The sequence below is a fragment of the Pseudorca crassidens genome, chromosome 1 (genome assembly GCF_039906515.1).
Source record: "Pseudorca crassidens isolate mPseCra1 chromosome 1, mPseCra1.hap1, whole genome shotgun sequence".
Taxonomy (NCBI): domain Eukaryota; kingdom Metazoa; phylum Chordata; class Mammalia; order Artiodactyla; family Delphinidae; genus Pseudorca; species Pseudorca crassidens.
In genome coordinates, this window is record NC_090296.1 from 35,569,899 (window position 1) to 35,584,194 (window position 14,296).

General features: G+C 36.8%; 1 protein-coding gene across 12 annotated transcripts in view; it reads right to left on the reverse strand.

Moving 5' to 3' along the window:
* GPHN (gephyrin) overlaps window positions 1-14,296 on the reverse strand; it is a 626,350-nt gene that overhangs the window by 272,321 nt on the left and 339,733 nt on the right. For 7 of the 12 annotated variants that reach the window (XM_067732935.1, XM_067732944.1, XM_067732968.1 and 4 more), the window contains 2 exons: window positions 10,313-10,379; window positions 4,156-4,428 (listed from right to left, as the gene is read on the reverse strand). In XM_067732935.1, coding sequence (XP_067589036.1) covers window positions 4,156-4,428; window positions 10,313-10,379 — 340 coding nt within the window. Of the gene's footprint in view, window positions 1-2,721; window positions 2,830-4,155; window positions 4,429-10,312; window positions 10,380-14,296 lie in introns of all 12 variants that reach the window. The other 5 variants (XM_067732912.1, XM_067732903.1, XM_067732926.1 and 2 more) reach the window with 1 other exon arrangement.

A 14,296-nucleotide genomic window follows, 5' to 3' on the forward strand; every position in this document is an offset into this window, starting at 1 on the left:
TGGAGCCAGACTGCCTGGACTTGAATACCAGTTTAGTCTCTAGCTGGTTATATGTCCTTAACCTCTTTGTGTGTCAATTTTCTCATAAGTAAAATGACAATGTATGTAAAGTGTTGGTATATATAAAATGTTTAGAAGAATGACTGACAATTAATATTATTTTAATATACTAAAATCATCATGGATAGGAAGAAACAATAAAACCATATATATACAAATATGTATATTCTTCAATTTTCTGACCAAAACTTTTTAAGTGCTTCTGGTCTTTTGTAATGGTATCATTTATCTCCAGGCAAATCTGTAAGTGTGGCAGGTTGCTAACTTTTAGCATTTTCTCTCTTAAGTTCCAAACAAATGCCCTAGGAAGATAGACACTTCCTGACTGACCATATCAATCTAACATATTTGTTTTCTCCATATTCTTTCCCAAAAGGAAATCAGCAACTCTTTCTTCCCAGGGCAAGCAGCAGATTTTCTTGCGTCCAGTGGAGCTTGGGGACCATCATTATTATGTGGGACTTCTCCAGAAGATTTAATTTCTGTCAGTAAGACAAGATTTCTTATTATGTATCTCCATGGCTATTTTTGTCTTAAATTCCTCCTTGCCTCTCATTATGCTTGGAGTTTTGCAAGCATAATACAAGCATTATGCAAAGTATAGTTGTAGTTTCTTCAGGTTTGGATCCAGTCTCCTTGAAAAGACCTTTACACTTATTTAGTAATCACAGAGGGGCAAGATTTATCTTTCCTTTTTTCCTTCCATGTGTCACACACCCCTACTCTCTGTTCTCTTGAATCAGGTTTCTCACTCAAATATGAAACTTCAGGGATTCCTATTTATGTTTCAGTTATTATAAGGAAGTCTTTTCAGCTCTTTGATGAGACACTACATACTGAGAATTATTAGTCAAGATGCTTTTGGTTGCAGACAACAGTTTACCCATCTCTATCTCTAATTAGCTTTTTCAAAGTAACGTATTGGCTCAGGTAACTGAAAAGTCAAGAGGCGGGTATAGTTCAACAGGGGCTGGAGTAAGTGGTCGAAAAATGTGACAGGACCGAGTACTTCTCTTTCTCTCCCATTTCTTAGGAATGCTTCTTTCCAGTTGGCTCCATTATTGGCAGGCATTACTTTCATGGTTCCAAGATAGGAATTCTTTGAGTTGTATATTTCCTCATTCATATTCAATAGGAAACAGAGAGTCTATGTTCCTAGTCATTCAAATAAAATCTAAGAGATGAGACCCACTTGCTCCTATTGACCTGAATTATGTGTTCCTTGAACTAAAAACTGTGGTTATGTGAAATAGATATGCTGATTATACTAAGCCACCTACCCTGGAGGATTAGTCAATCTCACCCAAACTATATGACTGGGAAATGCAGTGTAGTGTTAGAAAGAGGGATGGGAACTGGCTGCTGGAGAGGCAACTAACAAATATCCATTATGAGAAGCACTTCTCAAGCCTCCTTGTTTCCTGAAAAAGCAAGTTGATCAGTTTGGCAATAACCGGTATTCAGATCACTAGGAGCTAACTATTGAAGAGTTATTCAAATCATTTTCTGTGTAATAATACGAAACTCAGAATATGATAACTTAAAAGCTTGGTTATGAATACAAAACTTCCAAATATTTTAGTTTGAAAACCAGGATAATTATTGTAGTTGCTGTGGCTGCTTTATAATATGAGAATACAAAAGACAGTTTGGTATGCTTTGGAATGTTTATAAGTTACAGCAAAGCTATAGCTGGAGAATTCAGTTGTCAACTGGAATTCATTAATAATTTTATTAATCAATATTTACATTTTCTACTTGGCCTTTGACTCAGCTAAGTTTGTTTCCAACCAGGCATGGCTTGTTGAATATAAGCGTTAAAGTCATCATTTGGTAGTTTAGCTCCTAAGGGTCGACTGATACTAGTTTTCCTCCCTGCATCCCCCTGAAATCCTGGGTGTTTTTTCTTCCTAAGGATTAAAAACAAAATTACACTTATTACTTATTTTTCTTTTTCCTTCTCATTTTATATTCATATCAGGGACTGAGGTTTCTTTTGCAGCCATGGTCTAAATTGTCACTGCTTATTCAGCTATACTTATCAGTTTAATCTTTCCTAGCCTGACACTTTTTACAAAGTATCATTCAGCCAATGACTGAAAGAAGTGATAAACACCCTTAAAAGTTTCTATATGAAGATCAGTAATATCAGGATTTGTACAAAGACTCAACTTTCTAAATGGTTGTAATGAGAACATAGTGAAAGAAAAGAAAAAAAGATGCAAAATCATAAGGAAAAAAAGCAAGATTAATACAAATTAAATATTATCTTGACCAATCTGTTTGGATATTAAAACTTAATGTGATCCTCTTAAGGGATTATCTTAATTAAGCTAGGCAATTTATTTTAAGGTATGTGATGAAATTACTAAAGAAAAAGATAACTTCTGAGCAATGAATTTCTTGAAAGTCATGTGATGAAAGTTCATTGCCACATACTACAAAATCTTAATGATGTTAGAGTACTTTAGGTACAGGAGAAACTCTATTAAATTCCTTGATGGAAGATAGTCAGTGGCACTTAACACTTTCCCAAAAAAGCACTAGTGAAGGTCTTTCAGAGTAAAATACATCTTCCGTCATATGCTATAGCCTACCTCCAAGGATAGGAGGTAGGCTGTATGCTTGCAAAATCATTAATGCAAAAGCCTCTTGTCTTACCGGTTCCTCTGCACTGCCTGTTGCATCATGGGAATAACTGATGAGACCAGGGATGGGCTGCTCACCGTGTGCCATGATAACAGCAGGACTGGTGTAGAATGGATGCTTCTAATGCACAACACATAACAACTATGAATATAGTGACAGGAAAACATGAAACTATACAAGCAAAATGACTGGAAAGGAAAAAGGGTGAAAACAAATGGAACAATGGAATGTCAAAAATTTTCAAATGAAGAATGACAAAATTAGCTTAGATTTCAAATGGTACAAGCTTTTTTTAAGATTGAAACTGATGGTACTTTTAACTCTTTTAATTAAGAGTAAAAGAAAGAGAACATACGATGATTTAATAATGTATTTCATCAATCATTTCCATAAAAACAGAACAAACCTCACACACAACAATTACTTACTAGCCTTAAGTGAGGACTTAATGGATCACTGAATGGATCTGGAGACAGAATAATCCCATCTTCAGTGAAAGAACCACCTACTTGTTGTCTGAATGGACACTTCCAAAGGATCTCTATGATCCTTTCCAATATATACATTGTCAAAAAAATCCTCTCATGCTATGCTCATACCCAAAGTATCTGGATGAGCCATAAAGTTTAAAAATCACTTCATATAGTGATTAGATTTTCAATCTTTACACTCTCAATGAACAATCATTACTCCCAGAAGTGATATGCTACTGTCTGAAGATTTTAAAGTGTACAAGGTGGGTTATACTAGATATGGATAATAATATAAATCATGTTCTGTGACTTTAAGATGATAACTAAATTTACTGAAGTACTTCATGGTACTATATTTACTCCCAGAATTGTTCAAAGAGAACTTGTAACACTTTGATGCTGTTTTAATAATATTTATTACTTTATTAAATTAAAAACATGAATATCTTACATCCATTTCTTCTCTTTATGACTGGAGTAATTTGTGTCCAATAGTTAAATAAGTGCTACTTAACTGCTGAAAAGTCTTGTCTTTAAAAAAAATATTTATTAATCTTCCTCAGCTAATTTCTTGAACCACCTTAGGTATCTTACCTTCAGTTTGGTGCTCCTCTAAGAATTTGTGAATATTTGATGTTCTGAATACATGAACATTGTATACTTACTATGATCACAAAAATGACATCTTCAAAGAGTTCTTAAATGTCACATTGTTTATCAGTGGAGCTATCACTTCAGTAGATAACAGCAGAATTTTTAATGCCTCAGAACTCAGAATAAAACTTCAATGCTTTCAAGAACTCTACATAATGGAGGGAATATAGCTGTGGAGTGTCATGAATATCCCCGTTCTTTTTAAAGGATGCCCTGAAGTGGTACTTAACTTATGGAAGAATGGGATGGAAAGAGAGATGAAATCAATACATTTACCTGTGGGTCCTTTAGATCTCTGGGTCTCTCTCAGCAGACTTACCTTGGCCGCAATGGCTGCTGCAGTTATATGTGATGAAGAACTATCTTCTGTTGAAGCAACACCACTGTCTTTCTTCTCTTCTTCCTCTTCTTCACATTGAACCCCTTTGTCTTCTGTCTGTTTATGGGGGCTAGTTGTGGGAGGAGGGGAAAGAGGTGGTGGTGGGGAAGGTAAATCTTCAAGTTCATCATGCACTTCTTTTACTTTTACAATGGCATCACGTAAAAGGTCAATGGCATGAGGTAGGGCTGGCAGTATGAACTGAAAGCATTCCTGTATGCAAGAGGAAGAAAAAAAATGAAGATAAAGCATTTTTATAGGCATACAAAATGGCAGCAATCAAATGTGTTTGTGATTTTGGATTTGTGATTTTCTCTCCATCTGTCTTAAGAAAGAATCATATTTAATGTATTGTCTTTGCAATGCAAAATATGAAGTAAGAATGGTATATATTACGGTATTCTCCATAAGCTGAAGAACTACACTATATAAGCACACATCACATTTTTTTTTTTTAAGTAAAATTTCTATACAACTTTGGGGTTTAAAGATACATTATGAGAGAGCAGGTAAGAATTTTTACCTTTCTGGTTAGAGAAGGATACTAGAACTAACAAACCAATTGAGTACTGAACTATTTTATTCAGAGAGATAAGTTCTGACTACAGTCATAACGTACAGCTAGACAACGTTGTACAATATGTAAAAACAGGTATAAGTTTGTACAGCATAAAAGTCAATATAGTCTCTTGGTTTCTTTTTTTTAGGGGGCAGTGAAGGAAAGTACTGCATTTATTGCAGGGTGCCAAGCAAGGAGAACAGGCAGCTAATGCTCAAAATATATCCATTATTACCTATATTGTATCACCAAAAGAAAATAGGTGAGAATTTTAAAATCAGAACATAAGGCCAGATATGTTTGGGGAATATGTTTGAGCAGAGGTCTTTCTCTTTTACATTTACAGTAACTTACCTTAAATTCTAATATGTAAAGAAATATCTTACAATTTATGGACTACCTGGAAGGTATCTAATCTTTTAACCTACTGGAAAAAATTGTATAGTGAAGAATTTAACTTTAATCAAAGAGAGGTCTGGTCTTTACTCTTAGTTTTTGGGAGGTGATCTCTAGTTCCTTGTTATGTCATGCCTGATAAGAGTGTCTCTGTTTGCCTGGGGGCTTTGGCCACTGCACAGTCTAACAATGTGGTTTACTATGAGGGCTTTGGGAAACACTGTATCAGTTTTGCCTCTGGAAAGAACTGGGAATGGCTGACTAAAGGTCAACCATGTGGGCAATATGTGATCAAATCCTAATAAAAACTCTGAACACCAAAAGCAAAGGAGAATGTACATAGTTACCAATACTCTGTGTATACTGTCTTATATTGTGGCTAAGAGGAGGTGATGCTTCCATGATTCCATGGAAGAGGATGACCAGAAGTTCCCTGTTTGGTACCTCTCTTAGACTCTGCCATATGTGCTTCTTTCCTTGGCTGATTTCAACCTGTATTCTTTCCCTGTAATACAACATACCCATAAGTATAACAGCTTTCAGTGAGTTCTGTGAGTCCTTCTTGTGAATTATTAAAAGTGAGGGTGATTTTAGAAATCCCCTCAATTGCAATTGGTGTCAGAAATGAGGGCAGTCTTATGGAGTGCTCCAACTTTGTAGCTGGCTAACTTCTGCAGTTGGTCAAAACTCCTTACAGTTGGTGTTAAGAAGTGGGATTTGATAGAAAGACCCTGACTCACTGAAACTTGTGATCTGGGAAGAGGAAGGAAGAGAGGGTGGTGGATAACGAATCTTTAGAGCCTAGATGAACACAGGGTCACCCACAGTATGGAACTGCAGCTGTACTGTAGTTAGTTACTGGAGATAAAATTAGCAATGAAGTTTTAAAATGAAAGATCTAACTCCTAAGGAGTTATGTCAAAGCACAAGAAATGCAAAATGATAAAAAACAAAGTAAACACACAATTTCTTGGTTAATGGTATCTGTACTAGCTAAAACAAAAGTAATGGAGAATGTTGGGGTGGATCCTGAGGCTGGGCCAAGTTTGGATTCTGAATGGTCTGACATATAGCTGCTAGCCTCAGAGCTGCTTCCCAAGGAAAAATTTATGTTGAAGCAATAAACAGTAAATAAAGTTGGACTGATTCATAAGAAAATGGGGAAAAAGAAACAAGAGATTCAAGGGACTTGTCCTAGCAGGGTGGAAATATTTAAATGGTTATTAAGAAATGTATGAAAAGAGTGAGAGCATTGATGGGGACAAAACAGAGGTCTTAAAGAAGCACTGCTGTGGGCTGAATAGACAGACTGGAGACCCTGCTGGTCTCCTAACATTAAGGGGTCCTAAACAAATCTCTATTTACCCTGGTTTGGAGCAATTAAAAAAGCTAGGAAGCAAAGAAACCTTACCTTTAATCACCTTAAGTGATGGACCCATAATCTAATCAATATAAGGTCTGACAAAAGGGTATGGATCCCTTGACCCAACCCAGGCCTTAAACTCCAAGGCCATATGCACACAAATGGCTAAAATCATCAGGAGACAGAGAAGAGACTTTTCTGGAACTCCTTGACATGGGAGCTTCATGTACTGTGATTCTACAACCTGTTGAGATCCTAATGGGGGAGGGGGTACAGTTAGAATGGGAAGATATAGGAATGCAATAGTTGATGGGATTAAGGTGAATGTTTGGATAAGAATCAGAATGTTTGGAAAGTGAACTTCATGTGAAGTGGTGAATCTCCTTTACCTGAATGTATTATGGGCATGGATGTTGTGTCTGACTGGAGAATTCGTCCTCTACCTCATATTGTAAAACAGCAGGCATGTAAATCCACTCTTCCACCAATATAATTGGACATGCTAAATGGGCCCACACAGTTCATTAATTTGCTGTACAAAAGCCCTGTGTGGAGTGCAGACTGGGCTTATAGCAAAAACTTCTGAGTGCCACCCAACAACAACTGCTGGGATTTTGGACCGGAAAATTTCCATTTGAGAGACAATTACTACTTGCTATTTGACTTTAACTGAGACTGCCTTTATAACTAAAGGACACAAAATAATCCTAAAACCTGAAATATCCAAAAGGTCTTGGGTAATTTCAGAGAAAAGCTCTAATGGGGATGGCAATGCCCAGGAGAGTTCCATAATAAAATGGAAATGTTGCATATAGAATCATGCTACCAGGAGAATGCAAGGAGGTACTCACGAGCAGGCAGCCTCTTTTCACCTAGGGCTGACTTCGGAACCACCTGAGGAGCTGCTGGATCCTATGGCCACTTGGGCCACTTGGGCGGTGCCCTATAAACAGCTTTCTATTGATCAACAAAGAGCTGCTTGGTTTATGGATGGCAATTCCAAGGTGAAGGGACAGCATCCTGTTTGGAAGGCCGCCACTCTGATTGAAGAAGGTAAAAACAAATCAGCTCGATGGGCTGAACTACATGTTTGCACCTATGTTTGGGTTTTTACTGAGTCACGGGAAGTGTCCAAATGGCCTGGCCGTATGGTCAGGCAGATGGGCAATGGAAAACTGGTCTATTAAAGGAATACCTGTATGGGACATGGCCCTGTGGAAATCACTCTGGGAACGTAAGGGGTATATTAAAGTAGATTATGTTAATGCCCACAAGAAGAATTCCCTTCCAGAACTGGAAGTTGATTGGTACTGGCGAGCAGATATCCTGGTGTACTTGCTTGAGATGGCCACCTGGGTCCATAAAATGAGTGGACACTGGAGGTCTGTAGCAATGCAGAGATAGGCTGAATCTAGATATATTCCTCTTACACTCTGAGACACAAAATGCCAATAAGAACTGTTTTGTCTGCTAAAAAGAGAGACACAGAGGCAGAGGGCTATGCAGCAAATTCCACAGGGGAAAAGTCCTACACATAGCTGTCATGTTGGACTGATGCTTTTAGTCCCTGGAGGCTACAAATGGGTCCTAACAGGTATAGACACCTACTCTGGTATGAGCTTTGCTTATCCCAGAGTAGATGCAAATGTTCAACGTACTATAAAAGGACCAGAAAAGAAGATATTGTATCAATGACCATGGAGGCACATTTCTTCAGACCAAGGAACACTTTCATCCTCAGAGCAAAAATATGATAGAAAATTGAAATGGGCAATTGAAATATTTGTTGTCTAAAATGTGAGGAGATAAAGTCATGAAGCCTTCATTAGTGTGTGATCACACTCAACAATAGGGAGGCTAAGTGAGAGTTCCTTCTAGACAGATTCCTCTACTTTTCTGGGAAGAGGGGATGGCAAAGGATGCTTGTATAACTATACTTTTCTCTTTACGGTTAACCTTTTTCGTTTTTCCCCACGTCACCTCAACTTTCTTCTTTTCTACCTGATGCAATGGTCCTAGGACCAGGGCTGCAACTGTGGGTGCCAGAAGCAGGGATGATTCTTAAGCCCAAACCGTAACTATACTTTTAAATCTTTATGTCAGAATTCCTAAGGGCCTGATGGTGTAGACTATGTCTTACTCCATCTGGTCAAATTGGGCTTGACAGTAAATGCAGTTATATTGCCTGGTGTTTCAGACTGCCTACTAGCACGGTACCTATGTAACCTTAACCTTATCTTATATGAATGAAATGGACTGAGTGGGAAGTACTTGCTAAACTAGTATTACTAATGGCAATCTGGGCCAGCCCAGTGGCCAAACCAACGGTCTCATTCAAAGATGTTCAAAGGAAATGTCTGAGTATAAATGGAGAGAAGGAGGAATGGCAGTTAAAGGTAAAGGAATGAGTAAATGCGTTATGCAACAAGGGAAATCCAGTATTACCTTGGTGTCTCAAAAGAAGCTTAGAACAAAGACGATATTGTTTCTTGGCTCAGCTGTAGCAGATGCCAGAAAGGGAAAAGCCATATGTTGCTGAGACTACTCCTGCTTTTGGAACCTGACAAGTCTGTAAACCTGAGGAACATTGCTCTGGGACATGTTTTGATCATATGATATGATGATGACTAGGATAACTGTTAATGTCTGTGTAGGACTCCAGTAATGTGCCAGTATCTTTTGACTCTTATTTTTCAGGTTATATTTACTAATATACTATGATATGTTATAATACAGGCATTGTTAATAAGATTATAATGCTGATATTGATAGTGATATATACTGGGAATGTGAATTAAAGCCTCCTCAATACGCAATACCAATGGGAAATGATTGGCCTGAGCAAGAGAGCTAATTTCTATGGTAAATAGCTGTGAGAATGTATCATAGGGCACAAATAATAGTAGATCAAGATGGAAAATTAGTAAATGAGTACAAAAATATGAAAATTTGTATAATGGCTTTAGAGGATGAATTACATGTTTCTCTAAATTTATTCCTATCCCACTCTGGCTCCTCCAAATCTTAGGCATATTCACACTGCTACTGATGTTGTGTCTATAATATACATGCTATACTAAATACAGATGGCCAGCCATACAAATATGATTGTTTTGTTGTAAGAAAGCCTTGGCCAGAGGCCAGGGGGTAGCTTGTGTAATACAGAATTAACCTTACCGAAAGAGAGTCTGGCCTTTGCCCTCAGTTACTGGGAAATGAAAGGAGTGTCTTTGTTTGTCTGGAAACTCTGGCCACCAGACAGTCTAACTGTGATTTATGATGGGGGCTTTGGGAAATGTGGTATCAATTTTGCCTTTGGAAAGTGTTGGAGACTACAGGTATATGGGCAGTATATGATGTGCCTCAATAAAAACTCCAGATGCTAAGGGCTTAGAGCTTCCCTGATAAGCAATAATCCCTGTGCTGTTACACACTGATGCCCGGAGAGCAATGTGTTCATGATTCCACAGGAAGAAGATATTAGAAGCTCTCCATTTGGTACCTCTCCTTTATTCTGTCTTATGTACTCCTTCCCTTGGTTGATTTTAATCTGTATCCTTACCCTGTAATAAACCATAACCATGAGTATACCACCTTTCAATGAGTTCTCTGAATCCATCTTGTGAATTACTGAAACTGAGGGTGGTTTGGGGAAGGCATTGAACTGTAATTGGTGTCAGAAGTGAGGGTAGTCTTGTGGAGTGCTCCAACTTTTTGTTTGGCTCTCACAGTGGCCAAAATTTCTTACACTAAACCATATAAATCTCAAGATAGCTTACCTGAGATCCTTTCTTGCTACCTGGCAAGTTAATTATCAGAGTTTTCCCTCTGATTCCACATACAGGCCTGGAAGGAAAGAGAAACCTGATGAATACTAAATTAGAATGATAGTTGGTTTAAATACATTCAACAACAAAGATCAATCATTGTACTTTATATGTGAACAACTGTTTTAGGAATAAAGTTGTTATAGCTAAAGATTCACCAATTGTTATACAAATTGGGCACTCACTCTGGCTGAGATTTTTATAATAATGGTTAGTGCAGGGGATTTGAAAAATGCACTGAACATGAAATCAGAATAAATTAGCCACTTTAAAGAAATACTGGCCAAATTATCTTCTTCCTCTAACTTCAACTTTTTCATATCTCTTACAGTTCTAAGAATTCAATGAGATAGCATATTAAAAATGACTAGTAGAGTAATATCTATGTTCAAAAGTCTAACACATAAGGCACTCATGAGTTGAGTGAGATGTTTAAACTCTTGCTTCTCAGGAAGTCTATAAGTTTTAAAGACAGGTCTCTCATAAATCAACAGCATTGGGGAGAGTTTAGAGAGCTCAGCTGTTAACTGATTCATTGATAATGTGTCAATTTAAAGTAGAAAGGTCTTTCAGAGATCATTGTAAATTTTCAGGCCACTTTTAAACCAAGTGGTTAGATAAGAAACATCAATAGTGGAAAAGCATGGGAAACTGGAATAAAGAGTTGAAGGCCTATGGGCTTCCCTGGTGGCGCAGTGGTTGAGAATTTGCCTGCTAATGCAGGGGACACAGGTTCGAGCCCTGGTCTGGGAGGATCCCACATGCTGCGGAGCAACTGGGCCCGTGAGCCACAACTACTGAGCCTGCACGTCTGGAGTCTGTGCTCTGCAACACAAGAGGCCGCGATAATGAGAGGCCCACGCACCGCAATGAAGAGTGGCCCCCGCTTGCCACAACTAGAGAAAGCCCTCGCACAGAGACGAAGACCCAACACAGCAAAAATAAATAAATTAATTAATAAACTCCTACCCCCAACATCTTAAAAAAAAAAAAAAAGAGTTGAAGGCCTAGATTTCATGAGAGTTCAAATCATGCTCTTCCAATAATTGGCTGTGTTACTTTGACCTGGTAATGATATCATTTCCATCATTTGAAAACAAAAGGACTAGATTAGATTAGTCTATTTCTAAAATTTCACAACTTAGATTGTAAGCCACATAAGAATCTTTTCCTAAAACTTCTGATTGAGTTTCTTCTTTAATTACTTTAACTCTTTGAAATAACCTAAAATTGTCTTTTATTTTATTGTTTTCTTCTTGTCCTATTCACAAAGTGTTCATAGCTATTTAAAACTTTCCATACGCTTTTCTTTTTAATTGAGATATAGTTGACAAATAACATTGTATTAGTTTTAGGTATACAACATAATTATTTGATATGTGTATACTTTGTGAAATGATTATCACGATAAGTTAATATCCACCACCACACACAGTACAATTTTTTTCTTGTGATGAAAACTCTTACAATCTACTCTCTTAGAAACTTTCAACTATACGATACAATATTATTAACTATGATCAACATGCTGTACATTACATCCCCAGGATTTATATGTGGAAATTTGTGCCTTTCAACCACCTTCACGCATTTTACCCACGCAGCAACCCCTGCTTCTGGCAACCACCAATCTGTTCTCTGTATCTATGAGTTGATTATTTTTAGATTGCATATGTAAGTGAGATCACATAGTATTTGTCTTTCTCTGACCTATTTTACTTAGCACAATGGACTCAAAGTCCATTCATGTTGTCACAAGTAGCAAGATTTTCTTATTTTTATGACTGAATAATGTTCTATAGCATATATATACCTCATTTCCTTTATCCATTTACCCATCAATGGATACTTAGTTGGTTTCCATGTCCTGGCTATTGTAAATAATGCTGCAGTAAAGATGGAGGTGCAGATATCTTTTTGAGATAGGGATTCTGTTTGCTTTGGATAAATACCCAAAGGTCGAATTGCTGGATCATATGACAGTTCTATTTTTAATGTATTTAGGAACCTCCATACTTTTTTCCACAGTGGCTGCACTAATGTACACTGCCACCAACAGTGTATGAGGGTTCCCTTTTCTGCATCTCCTCTCCAACACTTGTTATTGTTTTCAATAACAGCCCTTCTAATGGGTGTGAGATGATATCTCATTGTGGTTTTGAGTTGCTTTTCCTGAATTAGTGATGTTGAACATCTTCTGATGTGCCTGTTGGCCATCTGTATGTCTTCTTTGGAAAAATGTCTATTCAGATCCTCTGCCCATTTTTTAATTTAAAAAAATTGTTGTTTATAGTTTTGAATATTAACCACTTATGGATACATGATTTGCATATATCTTCTGCCATTTGGTAGGGTTTCTTTTCATTTTGTTGATGGTTTCTTTTGCTGTGTAGAATTTTTTAGTTTGATGTAGTCCCATTTGTTTAATTTTGTTTTTGTTTCCTTTGCCTGAGGATACATATCCAGAAAGAGACTGCTAAGACTGATGTGAAAAGTATACTGCCTACGTTTTCTTCTAGGTGTTTTATGGTTTCTGGTTTTACATTCAAGTCTTTAATCCATTTTGAGTTAATTTTTGTGTATGGTGTAAGATAGGGTCTAGTTTCATTCTTTTGCATGTGCTATCCAGTTTTCCCAACACAATTTATTGAAGAAACTGTCCTTTCTCCATTGTATGTTCTTTGCTCCTTTGTTGTAAATTAATTGTCCATATATGTATGGGTTTATTTCTGGGCTCTCAATTGTGTTCCATTGATTTATGTCTGTTTTTCTGCCAGTACCATGCTGTTTTGATTATTATTGTTTTGTAGTATAATTTGAAATCAGGGAGTGTAATACCTCCACTTTGATCATTTTTCTCAAGATTGCTTTGGCTATCCAGGGTCTTCTGCAGTTCTATATAAATTGTAGGATTTTTGTTCTATTTCTATCAAAAATGTCATTGGTATTTTGATGGGGACTTCACTGAATCCATAGGTTGCTTTAGGTAATGTGGATATTTTAACAATGTTAATTTTTGTAACATGAGCATGGACTATCTTTCCATTTCTTTGTGTCTTATTCAATTTCTTTCAACAATGTCTCATAGTTTTCACTTCTTTGGATTAATTTACTACTAGGTATTTTATTTTTTTTGTTTTGATTGTAAAAGGAAATGTTTCCTTAATTTCTCTTTATGCTAGTTCATTCTTAGTGTACAGAAATGCAACAGATTTTTGCATGCTGATTTTGTATCCTACAACTTTACTGCATTCATTTATTATTTCTAATAGTTTTTCTGTAGAATCTTTAGGGTTTTCTATATATAAAATCATGTTATCCACAAATAGTGACAGTTTTACTTCTTCCTTTCCAATCTGGATTTTTCTTACCTAATTGCTCTAGCTAGGACTTCAGTACTATGTTGAGTAAGAGTGGCAAGGTGGCAAGAGTAGGTATCCTTCTCTTGTTCTAAATGTTAGAGAAAAAATTTTCAGTTTTTCACCATTCAGTATGATGTTAGCTGTGGGTTTGTCACATATGGCTTTTATTATGTTGATGTATGCTCCTTCATTTTATTGAGTTTTCTTTTTAAATCATAAATGGGTGTTGACTCTTGTCATATGCTGTTTTTTGGGCATCTGTTGATATATCATGATTTTTGTCCTTCATGTTTGTTAATGTGTTGTATCATGTTGATTGATTTGTGGATACTGAACCATCCTTACATCCCTGGAATAAAGCCCATTTGATCATGGTGTATGATCCTTTTAATGTATTGCTGTATTCAGTTTGCTAATGTCTTGTTGAGAATTTTTACATCTATGTCTGTCAGACATACTGGCCTGTAATTTTCTTTTCTGTGTGTTGTTCTTGTCTGGTTTTGGTATTAGGGTAATGTTGGCCTCATAAAAAGAGTTATGAAGTGTTCCCTTCTCTTCTAGTTTTTGGAAGTGT